This window comes from Balaenoptera musculus, chromosome 2, assembly GCF_009873245.2.
Source record: "Balaenoptera musculus isolate JJ_BM4_2016_0621 chromosome 2, mBalMus1.pri.v3, whole genome shotgun sequence".
NCBI classification, from domain to species: domain Eukaryota; kingdom Metazoa; phylum Chordata; class Mammalia; order Artiodactyla; family Balaenopteridae; genus Balaenoptera; species Balaenoptera musculus.
The window spans coordinates 112,058,453-112,081,041 of NC_045786.1; the positions used below are offsets into that span (position 1 = coordinate 112,058,453).

At 36.8% G+C, this 22,589-nt stretch overlaps 1 protein-coding gene across 1 annotated transcript in view; it reads right to left on the bottom strand.

Moving 5' to 3' along the window:
• The window catches only part of SNX6 (sorting nexin 6), a 54,860-nt gene that overhangs the window by 11,270 nt on the left and 21,001 nt on the right, over positions 1-22,589 (bottom strand). The window contains exons 7-11 of the mRNA XM_036842568.1: positions 20,977-21,072; positions 18,533-18,638; positions 11,563-11,638; positions 9,979-10,018; positions 5,820-5,906 (exon numbers count right to left, since the gene is read on the bottom strand). Of these exons, the coding sequence (XP_036698463.1) occupies positions 5,820-5,906; positions 9,979-10,018; positions 11,563-11,638; positions 18,533-18,638; positions 20,977-21,072 (405 nt within the window). The remainder of the gene's footprint in view (positions 1-5,819; positions 5,907-9,978; positions 10,019-11,562; positions 11,639-18,532; positions 18,639-20,976; positions 21,073-22,589) is intronic.

Here is a 22,589-nt window from a genome sequence, read left to right on the forward strand (position 1 = left end):
TGACATACCACTACACACCTTGTTAGAATGGCCAAAATCTACAATTCTGACAATACCAAATGCTGGTGAGGATGTTAAGCACCAGGAACTCGCATTCATTGTTGGTGAGAATGCAATGGTATAGGCACTTTGGAAAACAGTCTGACAGAACTAAACATACTCTTATCATACGATCTAGCAATTGTGCTCCTTCCTATTTATTACTCAAAGGAGTTGAAAACTTATGTTCACACAAAAACCTGCACATGGATGTTTACAGCAGCTGTACTGATAATTGCCAAAACTCAGAAGCAACCAAGATGTCTTTCAGTAGGTCAGTGGATAAATAAACTTGATATATCAAGGCAACAGAATGTTATTCAGTGGTAAAGAGAAATGAGCTATCAAGCCATGAAAAGACATAGAGGAAACTTAAATGCACATTACTAAGTGTAGAAGCCAATATGAAAAGACTCAACTATGTGACGTTTTGGAAAAGGCAAAACTATGAAGGCAATTAAAAAATCAACAGGGGTTAGGAGGAAGGCGAGTGAATAGATGGAACACAGGATTTCTGGGGCAGTAAAATTACTCTGTAAAATCAAGCCTTGGTAAGCCTTGGTAAATTTAAGAAAACTGAAAGAAAAAACCAGCTAAAAGAAAACTGAAATTGTATCAAGTATCTTTTCTGACCACAACGCTATGAGACTAGATATCAATTACAGGAAAAAAACTGTAAAAAATACAAACACATGGAGGCTAAACAATATGCTACTCAATAACCAAGAGATCACTGAAGAAATCAAACAGGAAATCAAAAACTACCTAGAAACAAATGACAAAGAAAACACGACGACCTCAAACCTATGGGATGCAGCAAAAGCAGTTCTAAGAGGGAAATTTACAGCAATACAATCCTACCTCAAGAAACAAGAAAACTCTCAAATAAACCACCTAAACTTACACTTAAAGCAATTAGAGAAAAGAACAAAAAAAAACCCAAAGTTAGCAGAAAGAAAGAATTCATAAAGATTAGATCAGAAATAAATGAAAAAGAAATGAAGGAAACAATAGTAAAGATCAATAAAACTAAAAGCTGGTTCTTTGAGAAGATAAACAAAATTGATAAACCATTAGCCAGACTCATCAAGAAAAAAAGGGAGAAGACTCAAATCAACAGAGTTAGAAATGAAAAAGGAGAAGTAACAACTGACACTGCAGAAATACAAAGGATCATGAGAGACTACTACAAGCAACTGTATGCCAATAAAATAGACAACCTGGAAGAAATGGACTAATTCTTAGAAAAGTACAAGCTTCCAAGACTGAACCAGGATGAAACAGAAAATATGAACAGACCAATCACAAGCAATGAAACTGAAACTGTGATTAAAAATCTTCCACCAAACAAAAGCCCAGGACCAGATGGCTTCACAGGTGAATTCTATCGAATATTTAGAGACGAGCTAACACCTATCCTTCTCAAACTCTTCCAAACTACAGCAGAAGGAGGAACACTCCCAAACTCATTCTACGAGGTCACCATCACCCTGATACCAAAACCAAAGATGTCACAAAAAAAACTACAGGCCAATGTCACTGATGAATATAGATGCAAAAATCCTCAACAAAATACTAGCAAACAGAATCCAACAGCATATTAAAAGGATCATACACCATGATCAAGTGGGGTTTATCCCAGGAATGCAAGGATTCTTCAATATACGCAAATCAATCAATGTGATACACCATATTAACAAATTAAAGGATAAAAACCATATGATAATCTTAACAGATACAGAAAAAGCTTTCGAAAAAATTCAACACTCATTTATGATAAAAACTCTCCAGAAAGTGGGCACAGAGGGAACCTACCTCAACATAATAAAGGCCATACGTGACAAACCCACAGCCAACATCATTCTCAATGGTGAAAAACTGAAACCATTTCCTCTAAGATCAGGAACAAGACAAGGGTGCCCACTCTCACCACTATTATTCAACATAGTTTTGGAAGTTTTAGGCACGGCAATCAGAGAAGAAAAAGAAATAAAAGGAATCCAAATCAGAAAAGAAGAAATAAAACTGTCACTGCTTGCAGATGACATGATACTACACACAGAGAATCCTAAAGATGCTACCAGGAAACCACTAAAACTAATCAATGAATTTGGTAAAGTAGCAGGATACAAAATTAATGCACAGAAATCTCTTGCATTCCTATACACTAATGATGAAAAATCTGAAAGAGAAATTAAGGAAACACTCCCATTTACCACTGCAACAAAAAGAATAAAATACCTAGGAATAAACCTACCTAAGGAGGCGAAAGACTTGTACTCAGAAAACTATAAGACACTGATGAAAGAAATCAAGGATGATACAAACAGATGGAGAGATATACCACGTTCTTGGATTGGAAGAATCAACATCGTGAAAATGACTATATTACCCAAAGCAATCTACAGATTCAATGCAATCCCTATCAAACTACCAATGGCATTTGTCACAGAAGTAGAACAAAAAATTTTACAATTTGTATGGAAACACAGAAGACCCCGAATAGCCAAGGCAATCCTGAGAAAGAAAAACGGAGCTGGAGGAATCAGGCTGCCTGACTTCAGACTATACCACAAAGCTACAGTAATCAAGACAGTATGGTACTGGCACAAAAACAGACACATAGATCAATGGAACAGGATAGAAAGCCCAGAGATAAACCCACTCACATATGGTCACTTTATCTTTGACAAAGGAGGCAAGAACATACAATGGTGAAAAGACAGCCTCTTCAATAAATGGTGCTGGGAAAACTGGACAGCTACAGGTAAAACAATGAAATTAGAACACTTCCTAACACAATACACAATATACAAAATAAACTCAAAATGGATTAAAGACCTAAATGTAAGGCCAGACACTATAAAACCCTTAGAGGAAAACATAGGCAGAACACTCTATGACATAAATCACGGCAAGATCCTTTTTGACCCACCTCTTAGAGAAATGGAAATAAAAACAAAAATGGGACCTAATGAAATTTAAAAGCTTTTGCACAGCAAAGGAAACCATAAACAAGATGAAAAGGCAACCCTTGGAATGCGAGAAAATATTTGCAAATGAAGCAAGTGACAAAGGATTAATCTCCAAAATATACAAGCAGCTCATGCAGCTCAATATCAAAAAAAACAAACAACCCAATCCAAAAATGGGCAGAAGACCTAAACAGACATTTCTCCAAAGAAGATACACAGATTGCCAACAAACACATCAAAGGATGCTCAACATCACTTATCATTAGAGAAATGCAAATCAAAACCACAATGAGGTATTGCCTCACACCGGTCAGAATGGGCATCATCAAAAAATCTACAAACAATAAATGCTGGAGAGGGTGTGGAGAAAAGGGAACCCTCTTGCACTGTTGGTGGGAATGTAATTGATACAGCCACTATGGAGAGCAGTATGGAGGTTCCTTAAAAAACTAAAAATAGAACTACCATACGACCCAGCAATCCCACTACTGGGCATATACCCTGAGAAAACCGTAATTCAAAAAGAGTCATGTACCACAGGGTTCACTGCAGCTCTATTTACAACAGCCAGGACATGGAAGCAACCTAAGCGTCCATCGAAAGATGAAGGTATAAAGAAGATGTGGCACATATAGGCAATGGAATATTACTCAGCCATAAAAAGAAACGAAATTGAGTTATTTGTAGTGAGGTGGATGGACCTAGAGTCTGTCACACAGAGTGAAGTCAGAAAGAGAAAAAGAAATACCGTATGCTAACACATATATACGGAATCTAAAAACAAAAATGGTTCTGACGAACCTAGGACAGGAATAAAGATGCAGACATAGAGAAAGGACTTCAGGACACAGGAGATGGGAGCTGGGACGAAGTGAGAGAGTAACACTGACATATATACACTACCAAATATAAAATAGATAACCAGTGGCAGGCAGCTGCATAGCACAGGGAGATCAGCTCGGTGCTTTGTGACCACCTAGGGGGTGGGATAGGGAGGGTGGGAGGGAGGCTCAAGAGGCAGGGGATATGGGGATATATGTATACATATAGCTGATTCAGTTTGTTATACAACAGAAACTAACACACCATTGTAAAGCAATTACACTCCAATAAAAATGTAAAAAAAAAAATATTCTGTATGATGTTTATGTCATTAGACATTTGTCCAAACCCACAGAATGTACAACACCAAGAGTGAACACTAATGTAAGCTATGGTCTTTATTGCTGGGCTTCTTTCACTCAGCAAAATTATTTTGAGAGTGATCCATTTTGTTGCATATATGCATAGCTTATTCCTTTTTATTTGCTGAGTAGCATTCCATTTTACGAATATACCACAATCTGTTTATCCATTCACCTGCTTGTTGGTGGACACTTGGGTTTTTGTCAGTTTTCAGCTATTACAAATAAAACTGCTTCAAACACCTGTGGGGACGTATGTTTTCAAATACCAGGACTGAAATGACTGGATTATGGGGTAGATGTATGTTTAATTTTTTAAGAAACTGCAAAACTTTTCCAAAGTATTGTACCATAGTCCCACTAACAGTGTGTGAAAATTTCAGTTGCTGTAATTTTTGTCAGAATGTTTCATTTTAGCCATTCTAATTAAAGGTGTGTAATAATACCTCATCAGAGTTTTCTCACAATTAAATTTCAATTTTTTCCTGTGGTTACTAAAACATTTGGATTTTCCTTTAAAGCCATGTTCTAAAAAGTTATCTATTAACAATTATATATTATAATAAAATACTAAAGTCTTCAAAAGTGAACAATTTATTTTATCCCTGCCCATCCATTGTAAATAGTTCATAAGACACAATCTGATTTACAATAAATTTGATATGGACAGTGTTATCTGCAAGTACTTAAGTCCTCAAAGTTAAGAAGGTTATTTATAATTTGATAAGGAATGAAAGAAGGGTGTTCAAAGCACCAATGATTAGATGGGAATTTTCTGTACAACATCTCAATTCACAAATTAACACAGAATTTGGAGTATCTGAGCCACTAAGTTTTCAGTGCTTTTTAGACGTTTTTGTTAAACTTTTTTTTGATTAGTAAGAGTTTTAGTTTTGCACATAGATTTCCAAAAGGAAACTCGCGATGCCTTAAAATAAAACATATTCCTGTTTTATGGCTCTCTCACCCTCAATAGAGGACTTAGACAAAATTAGGAATCCTTTAGCTGTACAACTGTTATTTGGGGGTTTTACTTTTGCCTTTGCAGGTATTTCACCTGACTAAATATACCAAATTCAATTTAAAAAAAGTTCTAGACAAATTCTCTCAGGAGTTCATAGAGAAAACTTTTATGTGGGGTTCCCTGACCTACAATTTATAAAAGGAGAAAAAAAAAATCATACTTAAAAATATAATTTAAAATCAAGAGATAAGTCATCTTTAACAATCTTCAGTCTAACAACCTCTAAGGAGATGATGGCTTTTTTTTTTTTTTTTAAGATTTATTGATTGATTGATTGATTGATTGCTATGTTGGGTATTCGTTTCTGTGTGAGGGCTTTCTCTAGTTGCAGCAAGCGGGGGCCACTCTTCATCGCGGTGCGCGGGCCTCTCACTATCGCGGCCTCTCTTGTTGCGGAGCACAGGCTCCAGACGCGCAGGCTCAGTAGTTGTGGCGCACGGGCTTAGTTGCTCCGCGGCATGTGGGATCTTCCCAGACCAGGGCTCGAACCCGTGTCCCCTGCATTAGCAGGCGGACTCTCAACCACTGCGCCACCAGGGAAGCCCCAGATGATGGCTTTTTGTAAAGCTGTCCATTTTTAAAAAAAAGAATAGTTACCTTAGCAGCTTGAGATTCTCTTAAGTAATATTTTAAAAGGTCAGAAAGTTTGAGGTCCTCATCAGCTGACACTCGTGCTTCTATTTTCTGAAAAAGGGAAAAAAATTGGGTATTTAATCAGTACTTACATTCTATACTCAGTGTTTTCTTTCTTAATTATTGTAAAAACAATTAAAGTTATAAGTAACTACAGTATCAATTCCTATTTAAACTAAGTTTCCTTTCCTTCTCTTTTCTGTTAGCCTGTTAGTTTTTTTTTTTTTGTAACTGACAAAAAAATGAACAGATTAGTGAATTTATCGAAGGATTCTATATTTGACTCAAGTTCTTGGCTGTAATGAGTTTCAATATCACATTTCAGGTTCACCTGTATTTTTCTCTCTATTCATTTCAATGGCAATTGATACGTACACATGATTATAAAGTAATAGAGGCTGGCAACAGCAGTAGACTAGGTAATTCAAACCAATCCTTCTGCTGTGGACAACCAGAAAACAACATTAAAACATTAAGTCAGACTAAAAAGATGAGAACTCGGGACTTCCCTGGTGGTCCAGTGGTTAAGAATCTGCCTTCCAATGCAGGGGACAAGGGTTCAATCCCTGGGCAGGGAACTAAGATCCCACATGCCGTGGGGCAACTAAGCCTGCATACCACAACTACAGAGCCCACACGCTCTGGAGCCCGTGCGCCACAACCAGAGAGAAGTCTGTGCATCACGACTAGACAGAAGCCCACATGCCACAACTAGAGAGAAGCCTGTGCACTGTGACGAAGAGCCCACGTGCCCTGGAGCCCGCGGCAACACAACGAGCAAGAAGCCCACACGCTACAACTAGAGAGAAGCTGGCCTGCTGCTACGAAGAGCCCGTATACCGCAACAAAAGATCCTGTGTGCTGCAACCAAGACCCAACGCAGCCAAAAATAAATAAAGTAAATAAATAAAAACAAGGATGATTTAAAAAAAAAAAAAAGAAAAGAAAAATAAAAAAGGTGAGAACTCTTCATTCAGTCTGGAGAGACAGAGGATAAAGAAGAATGTATTATGTCAACCAAATACAATATGGGAACCTCGTTTGGATCCCGATTCAAACAAAGTCCACCGTAAAAAGCCATTTATGAGACAACTGGGAACATTTCTATACTAGATATTGATGACAGTACGGAGAATCATTGATAATCGTATTGGTACATTAAAAAATTTTTTTAAAAATATTTATTTATTTGGCTGTGCCAGGTCTTAGTTGCATTATGCAGGATCTCTTTTGCCAAGTGCGGGATTTTTACTTGAGTCATGCAAACTCTAGTTACGGCATGTGGGATCTAGTTCCCAGACCAGGGATTGAACCCCAGCCCCTTGAATTGGGAGCGTAGAGTCTTACCCGTTGGACCACCAGGGAAGTCCTGGTACATTAAAATTGATTCTTATCTTTAAAAAAGAGAGAGAGAAATGTGCACAAAGGGCAAAAAACAATAAACATGGACTTTTGGGAATAAAAGAACTTTATGTAGAAAATGTTAACATTAAGAAAACCTGGGTGACACATGTACAGGAATTCTTTGTACTATTCTTGCAACTTTTCTGCAAGTCTGAAATTGTTGTTAAAATAAAAAGTTAAAATAAAAAAACCCTACATATCCACCAGAACAGCTAAAATACCAAATACTACAACCTTGTGCAGCAGCAAGATGCTCACATTCATTCTGGTGGGAATGTAAGTTGTTACAATCACTTTGGGAACCAGTTTGGCAGTACCTACAAAAGCTTTTCACATGGATATCCTATGAACCATCACTTCCTCTCCTAGTTACATACATTCAACAGAAATGCATACTTATGTTCAGCTGAAGATAAATAAGAATGGTCTTAGCAGTACTCTTTGTAAAGAGCCCAGAACTAGCAACTATCCAAATGCCTACCAGCAGAAAAGATAATAAAATTAGGTATGTTTTTGTAATGGAAAACTATACAGCAATAAGAATGAAGGAGCTATACCAACATGCAACACCAATGAATCTTATGTACATAATACTGAGTAAAAGAAACCAGACATAAAAATATATACTGCATAATGCATTTACATAAAATATGAAAATAAAATTATTTTTTTCTGTTAGAAGCTAGGACAGTGGTTAGCTTTGCAGCCGAGGTGGTGACTCAGAAGGCAGCTGAAGGGGGACAGGGCATCTGAGCTGCTGGTAATGTTCCATTCCTTGATCTGGGTGTTCATTACATGAGTGTGTTAAACTGTGACACTTCACTGAGCTGTACACTTCTGTTACGTGGTTTTTTCTACATGTATAATACACTTTAATAAAAAGTTTTTAAAAAACTTGAAGTTTCTTTATGGAGAAACAAACTTTACAGAACTTCTTGACATGCTAGATGATGTTCAGTGCTTTGAAATAAGGCTCCTCTCCTTCCATTAAGAAGTAGGGTATGTGTCTTCCCCCCTTGAACCTGGGCTCTCAGACTGCTTGCCCAATACAGGAATGATGCTGCGCCAGTTTCCAGGCCCAGGCCTTAACGAAACTAGCAGCTTCTACTTCCCATAATTTGGGATACTCACTTTTGGAACCTCTTTACCATGCCGTGAAGAAGCCTAAGCAGCTCCATGGGAAAGCCACATGTAGGTGTTACAGCCAACAGCCCTAGCAGAAGTTCCTGCTGATAGCCAGTATCAACCCCCAGACATATGAGTGAAAGAGCCTTCAGATGATTCCAGGCCCTGGCCTTCATATCTTCCCTGTTGAGGCCCCAGACATCATGGAGCAGAGGCAAGCCATCCCTGCTGTGTCCTTTCTGAATTCCTGAACCAAAGAGTTCAGTGGCATACTAAAATGGTTGCTGTTTAAAACTACTGATTTTAGGATGGTTTGTTACACAGCAGTAATAACCAGAACAACGTGCAAATGCTAAAGGAAATAAGAATTTTGGGGCTATGGAAATGTGCCACCCAGATCTCCAAGAGAAATGCTTGCTGCAAGGAGCACAGTTGACTGATAGCCCCAACTGCAGTATCTCTGGATCTGGAACCATGTTCATACGAAAGTTATGTTCCATCCTCCCCACCCAGCCCATTCTTGCCTGATGTAGAACTCCTCTAATGGGCAGCTCTGGCTCAGGCACTCCCCTCTGACGTGGACAAAGCTTTCTTAGAACTGTGCTATAGTCTGAAACTCCTCCTACCCAGTCCTCCTTCCTCTCCCTCTCCTTTTGCAGGTGTAGACCTGCACTGTTATCGGAACGCTCCCCTCCTGTCTACTCCTGCTCGTTCCTCTCTGTTTTTCACAATATATCTCTTGTACATTTAATCCCACCTTGACATCTGCTTCCAAAAGAATTGACACATAAGGCTGTTTTGTGATAGATTCCTATTCTTTTGATATAAATGCACACGCACACAAAAACAACTATACGTCTTCCCAGAAAATGCTCACTGGTACAAATATCAAAGCAGAATAATGAGCTATAGGGACCCCAGTATAACATTTACTTACATATTTAAGAACTTTTTCCTTTGTGATAGAGTATCTCCTTTTCTTCAACTTGTCTGCACTACACAACTCAACTGCCAAGGTCATGATGAAATCTGATTTCTATAATGGACTAGCCACCACCACTCTCAGCTAAGTACCACTACACATCTAGTAAACATTTTCACTATCAACTGATAGATAGAATGATCATAAATTAACATGACCCCTGAAAACCAAGACTATATCAGTATTAAATTATTGCTACTATGAATGAAAACTTTCTGCAGTTATATATTTGTCTTATATTGATACAACTCTTTTTTAAAGCAGTGTGTCATGGGGGATCAAAAGCAGTAATCTCAGTAAAGTTATAGTGAATCCAAGATTTTCTTCTAGCTTACAAAGCCCCAGGAAAAAAATGATCTTTCATAAAAATAAACCCAGCCTCCTAATGAACACGTTTTCTGATCAAGAATATGAACGTTTACACATATACCAAAAGACCATAACAAAAACTAAATTTCCTGAAAAACTCTCATTATTTTCAAAGTTAAATCTGCCTCTTTAACCTTCTGAAGTATAACTCATCTTCCTCAATAAAGTTAAACACAGCCCAACAAGTTAAACACTACCGTTTGCAGAGATTTAGACTCCCAAAGGTTAATTATTAGTACTTACTCTTGTTTTATCAAAAAGTTCTGAAACTTTAAGAAAAAACCTGGAAGGGAAAAATATTTCATCATAAATAATTTTCTATTTCAAACGTTCAGAGAATATACCCCAAACCAGATTAATAACGAACATTCTTACCTCATTACAATAATATTTAATTGCCTTTGTTCACTGAAGACTTCATTTAGTTCAACAAAAATCTCTGTACGTCCACTCATGTAACAGATTCCTTTTGACATATGATTACAGAAAATCGTCCCATTTCAAGGTGGCGGTCTAAGCCATACGTTAAAAACTTAAAAAAAATCTGTCTCGATATCCTTTGGTAATATGCCACATAATATTAAACAAAACCATACCTTTAAATTATTACAGAAGTACAGGGCAATGACATCCAAAGAGTTATGTCTTAAATACTTTCAAATGGAGCTGCTTTGTTTCGGAAAACAACACAAATGAACAGCCAATCTCTACTTCAGAGCTCACTTTCACTTTGTTTTTTGGCCACACCTGGCGGCCTGCAGGATCTTCTGCAACCAGGGACTGAGCCCGGCCACTGCAGTGAGAGCCCAGGGTCCTCACCACTAGGCCACCAGGGAAGCCCCCACTTTCACTTTTAATTAAAAAGCCCATCTCTCAAACGCTGATACCAACTAAAAAAAATCCCCATGCCAAACTATTAAATGGTATCCTATAAAATATGTAATTATCGATGACATTATATTTGGATTAGGGCAAATACTATTGAAAGCTAAAATGAATTTTATGAACTTCACATTACTAAAAAGAACTTGCTTTGAGAGGTTTATGAAAGATAACACATGGCAAGGTTGATGTTTTTCCTTCTTATCAAACACTTAAGAACTAACTCTTTGGGAAGGTAGCATGTTAATTAGTGTTTTGCTGAAAAACTGGATTTGCTGAAAAATTGGATCTGACATGTCTACTGAGACAGGATATACTACAGAAAAGTTCAAGAATGTGGTTTGGAGAAAGTCATGGACTATGAAAATAGTTTTTCCACTTAAAATTTTTAAAATGTGTTTGAATTATTTTTCAATAGAGAGTTGGGTTTAAACATTACAGGAGCAACTAAGATTATTTATGGCTACATTGAAATCTGGCCTCCAACGAAATACATATATATGTATGTATGTGTGTGTATATATATGTATATGTATATATATATATATATATGTGTGTGTGTGTATATATATGTGTGTGTATATATATATTATAATTCCAAAACAGCATTTCTTATTTATAATAAACATTATCAAAATCTAAGAACATTTAAACATAAATTCTCTCTCACACACACAAATTGGCAAATTTGCATCAAATAAAACACTGTAAATGTTAAAATTATATATACTAAGGTCGATTTTTATTTCTCAGATTTAAAAAAAAGGAGGGATAGGGAAGAGAAAAATGACACCGACCTAAGTTTATAAAGAAGCTCCATATTATCAACGTGTTTTGACAAAAATATTCCAAAATGCCTGCTGGGTCAGAAGTATTGTGTGTGCCTGAGCTGCCAACAAAAATTTTGTTTTATTTATACTTAATGTTTTAAATCAGAATGCTTACTTGCATATATCTGTAGAATCCTGAGTTCCTAAAGCATATAATGAAGAACCAATTCTATTGTAATCGTCTGCAGCACCTATGGAAAAAGTTTTAAGAATTTAATATATTTATTCATTGATTCAAAAATAGTTACTGAATACCTACCTGCCAAAAAAATGTGTATGTAATATAAGATGCCCAAAGTCTAGTGAAAGAAATGACAAAAACTATAATACAAAATGATGAATTTTATATTAAAAGTAGGCATAAACTACATCAGGAGCAGGGGAGACAGATGATTTCACCTGAGGAGGTCAGGGAAGGATTTACAGACACTATAGGAGTTGGAGCTCGCAGGATGAGCAAATCTTTACTAGGCAAAGAGGAGGAGAGTGCATTCTGGATAAAGCGAAGAACATGGAAAAAGACCAGGGAGACATAAAAGAGCAAAGTATATTCAGAGAGCCTTCTGGGACTATGGCACTGCAGGGTACAGAGGGGAGTAGAGAGGGTTGAAGCTGGAAAAATCAATTTATTTTTCTTCCAAGCATCTTGGGGGAAAGAAAGGTTTTGTAAGCCATGATGAAGTTTGGACCTGATCTTGTGGGAATGGGTGTTATTAAACATCTTAAAATCCTAGTAGTGGTGAAATCAACCTGATAAGGATTTTAGATTTAAAAATTCTGCTGCCTTGAATAAAGACTAATAGTGGAGAGACACAGAAGGCACAGTGACCAACCAGGAAACTGCTGTGTCAGATGCTGAGGGTCAGGATCAAGGTAGTGGAAACATTAAGAGCAGAGAGGAGGGACTTCCCTGGTGGCGCAGTGGGTAAGACTCCGCGCTCCCAATGCCGGGGGCCTGAGTTCGATCCCTGGTTGGGGAACTAGATCCCACATGCGTGCTGTGACTAAGAGTTCACATGCCACAACTAAGGAGACGGTGAACTGCAACTAAGGAGCCCTGGAACCACAGCTAAGGAGCCCATTGCTGCAACTAAGGATCCCATGAGCCGCAACTAAGGAGCTTGACTGCCACAACTAAGACTGGATGCAACCAAATAAATAAATAAATAAATTAATTAATTAAAAAAAAAAAAAAAAGAGCAGAGAGGAACTAACAAAGCTGGAAGATATTTAGGAAATGTAACAGGTAGTATTTACAAACAGTAGACCTGAGGCAGGAGCTTGGGAAGCTAAATGAATGGTGGTACCACTACCCTTGGGTGCTAGGAAGCAAAGTACTCAACATCAGCACAGTACTCCTCCTAGGGCTTGCCCCACAGGACAATGCCCTTGTTGAGAAAAGATTATAATTTCAGAAGAGGAATAGCATAAGTGCAATGGTTAAGGGCATGGACCTGGAACCAAACTGTCCAATCCCAGCTTCCCAATTTACCAGCTGTATGACCTTGAGCATATCACTTAACATGCCTGTGCCTCAGTTTCCTCATCTGGAAATAGGGATAATAATGGTACTCAATTCACACAATTATTTGGAGAATTAAATGAGTTAGTAAACATTACTATAAACTTGGCACATAGTGTATACAGTACTATACAAATGTTTGCTATTATTAATGAAATCCTAGACATGCCTACTTTGTATTCCCACTTATACTAGCAGTATTTTTACAAGGCTTTTATGTGTTTATCCCCTAACAAAACAGTAATGCTTACATTATACTTTCTTATTTTGCACAAAATTACATTCAACTGATATGGCTGAAATTTGGTGACCATTTACTTATTGTTACTCAAATCTTCTATCCTGATATCTTTTATAAAGAAACTTCAACTACAAACTTCAGACTATGAACAGTAACTTATATATAAGACTCTTCACTATACCCTAACAGGTTAAGTTAAAAAATAAATAAATAATACTCAAAAATCACTTAAAGGTTGGTTTATTGAGAGGCAGGAATCAAAAATGGTTTTTGTGTTTAATATTGAATACATTGATAGTTTATGCTTAGGCTGACCCTGAAATTATTTTTTAGAGCAAGAAATTCCTGTATTCTAACTAACATTTGACCCTGAAATTATTTTTTAGAGCAAGAAATTCCTGTATTCTAACTAACATTAGGCTTTGAGAACACTACCCTCTTTAGTTATTACAGCATTATGTGATCACGAAAAATATACAAACTGTCCTGATTTTATAAATCACAGTGACTTATAAAATTATTAAGTTGAAAAGCTTAATTTTTCATAATCCAGGCTAAGTTCATTAATTATGAAAAAATAGTTTTTACTTTATAATTTTGTAAACTTTTATTACAGTTGACCCTTGAACAATGCAGGGGTTACGGGTGCCAACCCTCCCTGCAGTGAAAAAGTCCCTGTTTAACTTTACAGTTGCCCCTGTATCCACGGTTCTGCACCTGCAGATTCAACCTATCTCGGATTACATATTTACTGAAGAAAAATCCGCATATAAGTGGACCCACATAGCTTAAACCTGTGTTGTTCAAGGGTCCACTATATATGTAAGGTAATTAATTATATGTAACAATTGTAACTTTGTAAAACAGGATCACTACCATCTCCCCTAAAACACCATTCCACTTGGTCAAATAAATAGAATCAGTAAGAATCACTAATATTCTGTTTTCTTAACAGATGATTCCTATAGTTCTTTATACTTCCATGGCACTAATATACACCTCTATGATAGGATTAATTAAATATATTGTAATTTTTTGCTTTTAGTGTTTATCTCACCTGCAAAATTATTAATTCCTTAATGGCAAAGACTGTTATTTTCTTCATCTTGAAATCATCAATGTCTAACATGATGGCTGGCACATAATAGATATGCCAATGTTTATGAATTAAATAACTTTTTAAGAAATTTTAAAAGTATATATAGTAGGCTTCCATTTTTAAATCATCAAATCTAAACTTAAACGTATTCCTAATTATTACAATCAACACTAGTATGTACCATTTCGTATTTACAAAGTTTTTCTTTTTGGGGGGAAGGGGGTGTGCCTGCAGGCTGGGGCCAGGGCCTAGTGGGGGAGGGTGGAGTGTGGGGTTTCCTAGGAAGGCACACAGGGTGCCGCTGGAGCCCTCAGGGTACACTGTGTGACTCTGGGTGTGTGTGGGGAGTAGGGAGTAGTGTGGGTCCTGATGGAGGGGCCAGGAGAGGATGGGTTGGGACAAAGTTTTTCTTAACAGAGGAGTGAAAGTATGAGATATTTTATCCTTAATGTCATTTTATAAACAAGGAAACCAACACAAGACTAATTATGTGACTTGCCCAAGGCTCTAAAGCAAATCAGTAATGAATTTAGGAAGGAACTCAAGTTTCCCACACTTTGACTATATAGTTCTTAACTACTGAACAGGCAACTAGGAACTACTACTACTTCATTAGAATGAATCTGCAAATCACAAAGATATAGGAAAATAAAATACAAAAAGAACTCTTAACTCTCTCAAAAGAATGACACAAGAATAGAAGTTACCAGACCCAAGACTTCTTTACTTCCTCCTTTCTATTAGGGTATGTAACAATACCCCAAAACAGAGGTTCGTACTTCTGGGTACCTACTGACCTGTCTGTATATCACAGACTCTGAAACTTTTTGGTTTTAGGACTCCTTTACACTCTTAGAAATTACTGAGTACCCTAAAGAGCTTTTGTTTATGGGGGTTATATCTATCAATTGTACTGTATTTTTTTTTAAGCAAAACAAAAAATTTAAATATTTACTATTTTAAAATAACAGTATTAAAACCATTAATACGTTTGTTTTTTTTTTTGGCCGTGGGGCATGTGGGATCTTAGTTTGCCGACCAGGGATAGAACCCATGCCCCTGCACTGGAAGCACGGAGAACTAACCACTGGAATGCCAGGGAAGTCCCATAAACCATTATATGTTAACATAACATTTTAAATGAAAAATAACTATTTATATATTTTAAAATTAGTGAGCACAGTGACACTTAGATTTTTGCAAATCTCTTTTGTGTCTGGATTAATAGAAAATAGCTCCATTCTCTTATCTGCTCTGCATTCACTCTACTGTGATACGTTGTTTTTGTTCAAGTATTGGGAGAAAATCTAGCCTCAAACAGATGTGTCGTTGGAAAAGGAGGAGGCATTTTACTAATATTTTCAGAAAATTATGAATACTCAACAAGCAGTAGTTTAAGGGTTAGTTCCTGTGGGGAATCTAAAATCCTATCAATGAACTTTGTGTACTCTATTACATTAAATCTAATGATATAAGTGATATTTATCCCAAGAATATAAGGTTGGTTTAATATCTGAAAATCAATCAACATCATTAACCATATTAATAGACTAAAAAAGAAAAACCATATGGTTATCTCAACTGTTGCAAAAAGAGCATTTGACAAAATCCAACATTCATTCCTGACTTAAAAGGCATCTAGGAAAAATCTATCATCATAATTAACGGCTTAAGACTGATGCTTTCCCCATAAGATAAGGAACAAGGCCAAGTTGCTTGCCTTCACCACTTCCATCAACACTGTACTGGAGGGTATAGCTATAGTATAATGGGGCAAGGAAAAGAAATAAACAGCATTCAAATTGGAAAGGAAGAAGTGTAACTGTTTTTATTAGCAGATGATCGTCTATGTAGAAAATCCTAAGGAATCTACAAAATAGTTAATAAAGCTAATAAGTGAGTTGATTTAGTAAGGTTGCAAGATATTAGCTCAACACTGAAAATACAATGTATCTCTATATATTGGCAAAAAACAACTGGAGACTGAAATGTAAAAAACACAACATTTACAATAGCATCAAAAAATAATTAGGGATCTAACTGAAGATGTATAAGATCTGTACAAAGGAAACTATAAAACACTGCTGAGAGAAGACCTAATTAAATGGAGAGATATACCATGTTCATGTCTCAGAAGAACCAATAGTGTTAAGATGTCAATCCTCCCCAAATTGATCTACAGATTCTATACAATCCCAATCAAAATCCCAGCAGGCATTTTTGTAAAAAGTGACAAGCTGATTCTAAAATCCAAATGAAAATGTAAAGAAACCAGAGGGGCCAAAATGGCTTTGATAAAGAAGAATAAAGTTGGAGGACTTATACAAGAAAAGATGTTCAATATCATCAATCATTGGGAAATGCAAATTAAAACCACACTGGCCTAGCAGAATGGATAAAATTTAAAAGACTGATTATCTTTATTGGCAAGGGTGTGAAGCACCTGGAACTCTCGTGCACAGCTGGTAGGAATGTAAAATGATACAATCATTTTGGAAAAAAGTTTGGCAGTTTTTTAAAAAAAGTTAATTATACACTTACACTTGACCCAGCCATTCTACTTCTAAGTATTACCCAAGAGAAATGAAAGCATATGTCCATACAAAGAATTACATACAGATGGTTTATGTCAGCTTTATTTCAAATGGCCAAAAGCCAGCAACAACCCAAATGTCCACCAACAGCTGAATGGATAAACTGTGGTATATCCATACAATGGAATACCACTCAGCAATAAAAAGAATGAACTATTGATACATACAACATGGATGAATCTCAAAATAATTTTGTTGAATTTCAAAGCCAGACCATAAAGAGTACATACTGTATGATTCCATTTATATACAACTCTAGAAAATGCAAGCTAATCTATAGAGACAGAAAGCAGATCAGCGGTGGCCTGGGGACAGGCACAGGAGGGAGCGATTACAAAGGGCCACAAGGAAACTTTTGGTGGTGATGGATATGTTCATTATGTTGACTGTAGTGATGATATCATACATACGTCAAAACTTATCCAACTGTACACTTTGAACATTGTAGCTTATTGATATCAATTATATCTCAATAAAGCTGTTAGAAAAACCCCATTTTAGTCTATCTTGTACTCTAAATAGATCTTTTCCATACATAATTTTGATCATTAAGAAAATACTAGTTCAATGAATCACACAGATCTTCCAAATGTTGACACACTTCAGTATATAATATCAAAAATATCACACTCACTAATATTATCATCAATCTCCTCAGGTAAGTCTTTAATTACTGAAAAACAAGCTCATGGTGATTGATACAAGTTTTCCAAAATTCTAATTATTGCTGGAAAGCCTGACCTTTATCATTGTCAACAAACACTGTCAGCTGTTTTCCATGAAGTGTCAGGCCCATTTAATTAATTTTTAATAAAATGTCTACCAAATACTCAAGTTTCAATAATCACAGTTTGTCTGTCAGTTGTTCTTTCAAGTAAAAATGGTATTTTATGAAAAAAAGCAGCTAGTTCAGTTGCAACTCATTCACTAAAATGCTTTTCTAGAGAGAACCATCATACATCCATATGCAAAGTGCTTTATGCATACCTCCCATTTCATCACTCAGAATATTAAAAAAAGTATACCCAAGGGAGGAGACTTTCCACAAGTAATAAGTTTCACTGCTTCATCAAGGACATTCTTTTTTTTAAATTTAAATTTAATTTTCATTTTATATTGGAGTATAGTTGATTTACAATACTGTGTTAGTTGCAGGTGTACAGCAAAGTGAATAGTTACACATATACATGTATCCATTCTTTTTCAGATTCTTTTCCCCTATAGGTTATTACAGAATATTGAATATAATAGTTCCCCTGTGCTATACCATCAAGGACATTCTTAAACGAAATTTTAAATTGCAAATGCGCTGTGGGAAAGAATACAATGACTATTAGTACAGTTTGGTGCCACTGCCTTGATTTGTGCTAAAGCACCAGCAATTTATCCACCACAGCGTTTGCAACACTGGTGTAAATGTCAACATGGTGAAAAAGACAAAAAGCATCATAGTTTTATTATGAAAGTAGTTTTGACCTCACAGACTTGCTTAAAAGGGCCTTAGGATCAAAGCTTCATAGACCACAGTTTGAGAACCACTGCCCTATATCAAGACTTTTACAAACTGTAAATAACTTTATAAATATTCCATTAAACAGTGTAAACTTTAGCCACAGAGAAAAACCTTACTTTTGTGGGATCTTGTCATTCTATCAGATTTAGCAGATGCATCCTTAACTCGGTTATGATATTCTAAAAGGAATGTTCGTTCATGCTCAAAGAAATCATCTACATCCTATGGGATCAAAAGAAAATATAAGCTTTTTTCACTTATTTGCTTTAGTCTAATACATAAATCACTTTGTTATCCTTATAATCATAAAAGATCATCAGTAAAACAGCATAGCTATCCTCTAATAATCAGACATTATATTGATTTCATCAACAAGTTCAGACTTTAAAAACATGTGTTTCTATCTATCAAGTAAGAAATCTTCTACAGTTTTGCAGCTGAAGGCTTAGAGCTCCCCATTATGGTTCAGGCTCATGTGTTGTACTCAAATGTGTTCCTACTTGTGCTCCGTCTCTACAGTCCTGTTCTCCAACAGATATACTTCTGCCAGTGGGAGTGATCATTTGCTTTATGAGAAAAAGGGAAAAAAGCCTGGCAGACAAGTGAAAATATGTTTTTCTTGGTCTGTTATGCATTCTATGGGCCATTCCTGAATGCTGTTCCTGAATCCCTTAGTCATTAGGGCCCTCTCTGACTGCTTTGGGGAACCTGGCCAAAGTAGCTATCTGGGAGCAATTTTCATATTAAACACTGTTTTCAATCTTTTCTGGAACAAAACTAGAAATACTTAAAAAATAAAAATTATTAACAGTACTTTCCTCCCTTTTAAAACAGCAATTGTTTATTGAAAAAGCACCAGCTGAAATGATTGAGACCGACATCAACAGTACACAGAAGCAAAAGTTAGTACTGATAAAATGTCATTTAAAATCTGCCAGTTCATGTGTACCAGTTTTCTTAAATGTAAAAATGGAGATAAACTAACTTGCAGAGGTGTAGTGAAGATTAATGAAATGTGGGCTACCAAACACCACACTGTAAATGTTCAAAAAACGTCAGCTATTACTTCAATAAAATTATCAAAATCATAATCAATATAGTGGTTTATACTTAATGTTAAGAAAACAATTCAGGGACTTCTGTGGTGGTGCAGTGGGTAAGACTCGGGGCCGGGGTTCGATCCCTGGTCAGGGATCTAGATCCCGCATGCATGCCGCAACTAAGAAGTCTGCATGCTACAACTAAAGATCCCACATGCCACAGTGAAGATCCTGTGCGCTGCAACTAAGACCCAGCACAGCCTAAATAAATAAATAAATAAATAAAAAAGAAAAAAAAGAAAAAAGTTCAACATTAATGTGGAAGTATCAAAATGGAAGTAAGTTCTTTTTTTGGGCCACAACGCACGGTTGTTGGGATCCTAGTTCCCTACCAGGGATTGAACCCGGGCCCACGGCAGTTAAAGTCCTAACCACTGGACCGCCAGGGAACTCCCATGCTGAGTCTTTATTAGAAAGTAGCCACAGTACATGCACTGTCAACGTATCAACTGACCTGTCTCTGCAAAATTAAAGTATAAATCAAATAGTACTTTACACCCAAGTTTTACTATAGCTGTATTTATAAAAACAGGCAATGATGACAAAGCATTATTTATCTCTTATTAGTATTTACTTAATAATGTAATAGAAACATTTCTCTCTTATATTTTAATGGTTAGAGTTTTCATAAAAATCCATTTTTGTACCATTTTCAGAACATCATTAAGAAAAATTTAGGTGTTATCTCGGTAAGTAATTAACTTTGTAAGTATATTCACACATATCATCTCATTCAATCTAACAATCCTGTGAGCTAGGTGGCATTACTAACCAAATTTTGAAAATGGGAAAACCGAGATTCAGAGAAAGAAAGTGACTTTTTCCAAGGTCATGTAGCTACTATGAGACAAAACCAAAACCTCAACTGAGCTCTTCTAACTCCAAATCTGAACCCAGGTCTGCCCCTAACATTTCTAAGGCCAATTGGGTAAGTGTATAAACGGAGGCAGACCCTCTGTGCCCCACCCCGTGACTCTGTAAGGCACCCAGGGGGACCTCATGTGCACGTGGCTGGACGTTCATTCCACCCTGCACACTGATCTTCTGCCCTGTGCCTTCCCTCTACTCCTTGACCACCTGTGGAGGACAGCCACCAGTGGCACAGTCTACCCACTGGCAGATGAACTCAAGGAAAAAGCCTGTGCAGGACCTGAAAGAAGGCTTGGGATTTGGGCGAGGAAATATAGGATTCTAGATACCTGGAGAATGGTCTGGTTTGGAGGAAAGGGGCATGGGCTCTGGGTGGGCAAATCCACTTGGACCTGCAGACCTATTACCCCTTAGAGAAGGGAGCTCTTGAGGAACCCAGGGCGAGGGGCCCAGTTTCCCAGACCTAAGAAGTCTACTATCCAAACATCTCTTTTACTCTATCGTCTGCACGTCTGAAATCTCAATCTATCTCCCTCTTAAAAGAAGTAAATTCTCAAACCAACACCTCTGTTAATTAAATAAAGTCTTACCTTTACTCCAGAAACAATTACCCCATCTGCTGATTTAACCATGTTTTTAAAGAAATCTTCAAGTTTCTCTTTTTTATTTTTTCCTCGCACACTCAACTGAAAGAAAGGTTAATTTAAGTTAGCATTTCTTTTAAGATTACAAATGAGAAGTTAATGCCTCCTTTATTCTCTGATATCAAAATGGCAATCTCAAAAGGACCCCAGTTTTTAAACTTAATAAAGTGGCAATTTCATCATGTATATCACTGATTTTCAAATTCTGGGGTATTAAAGAGGAATCTGGCCTCACTCCCAAAGATTCAGGTTCAGCTGATCTACAGTAAGGCCTAGCTTTCCCAAATTTTGTAAGTATATTTGATAATTTTGTTGTAAGTAACCCTCTCATCATACTTTGTTGAACACTACTATATCATACAAAGTCAACTAAATATTAACTCAGGAAGGAGTTCCTTTGAACATGCAAAATTTACTGGAGTACAATATACCATCATATGATTCTGTAAAAGCTTTGAAAATACATTTTGCAAATTCTTCACTCCAAACCCATCCAAATATCATCTCCTCACCTGTTCTGGGGTCAGCAACTCATGATACAAAGGACACAAAAGATGACTCTGCCTGGCATGAATGGTATATCTAAAGGCAAAATTGAGAAGCAGCTAGCTCTTTGACTTTACTACTTGCTGCATCAGGGACCCCATGAAGGAACATCCTATCTAATTTCCTTATCTACTGCCATGGCTTCAATGCCCACCTTTACGTAAGTGACTCACAAATCTCTCTCACTACCCCTAAGCTCTTTCCTGAACCTTAGATCCTATTTCCAATTGCCTACATCATATCCTTACACACAGATTCTGCTAACCCCACATTAGAAAAATCTTAAAAGAGTACTCACTATAGTCTAATCTCCAAGTTTTCCCTCTTCCTGGTTCCCTATTCATGCCCCACCCCACGCCATCCAACCAGTCTCTCAGATTCTCGTATATTCCCTAAAGCCCCGTACCTTTCATTAAAATTCTTGAAGTAATCTACAATTTCTTCCTCTCACAGCTCAAATTCTACCAGCAAATTTCTGAAATTTGTCCCTTTCCACTCCCACTGTCCTGTAAAAGTCCTCATTATCTCTTGCCTAGACTACTACATTGGACTACTAGTTAACATCCCTCCTCTCCTCCATCCAATCCATTCTGCTGCTTGTGATAACTTTCCAATATCACACTTTGGAAACTTAATAAGTTTACAAAGTTTCATAATGTTCAGAGAATGAAGGCCAATCTCCTTAGCACGGTACTCAATACTTTGAAAAATCTGTTTCAACTTACCTTTCCACGTACCACTCTACCCCTAAAGAGCCTTATGTTCCAAACTGTTCTCAAAAGAAGCTCTGAGCTTTTAGGTTCCTCTGTATCTGAGATGATACCTCCTCTTTCACCAAAAATTCTTTTTTCAAAAAAATTTTTGGCCATGCTGCACAGCTTGCGGGATCTTAGTTCCCCAACCAGGGATGGAACCCGTGCCCTCTGCAGTGGAAGCATAGAGTCCTAACCACTGGACCGCCAGGGAGTCCCCATCGTATTTCTAACTTAAGAGCATATTAGAGTAGATGGAGC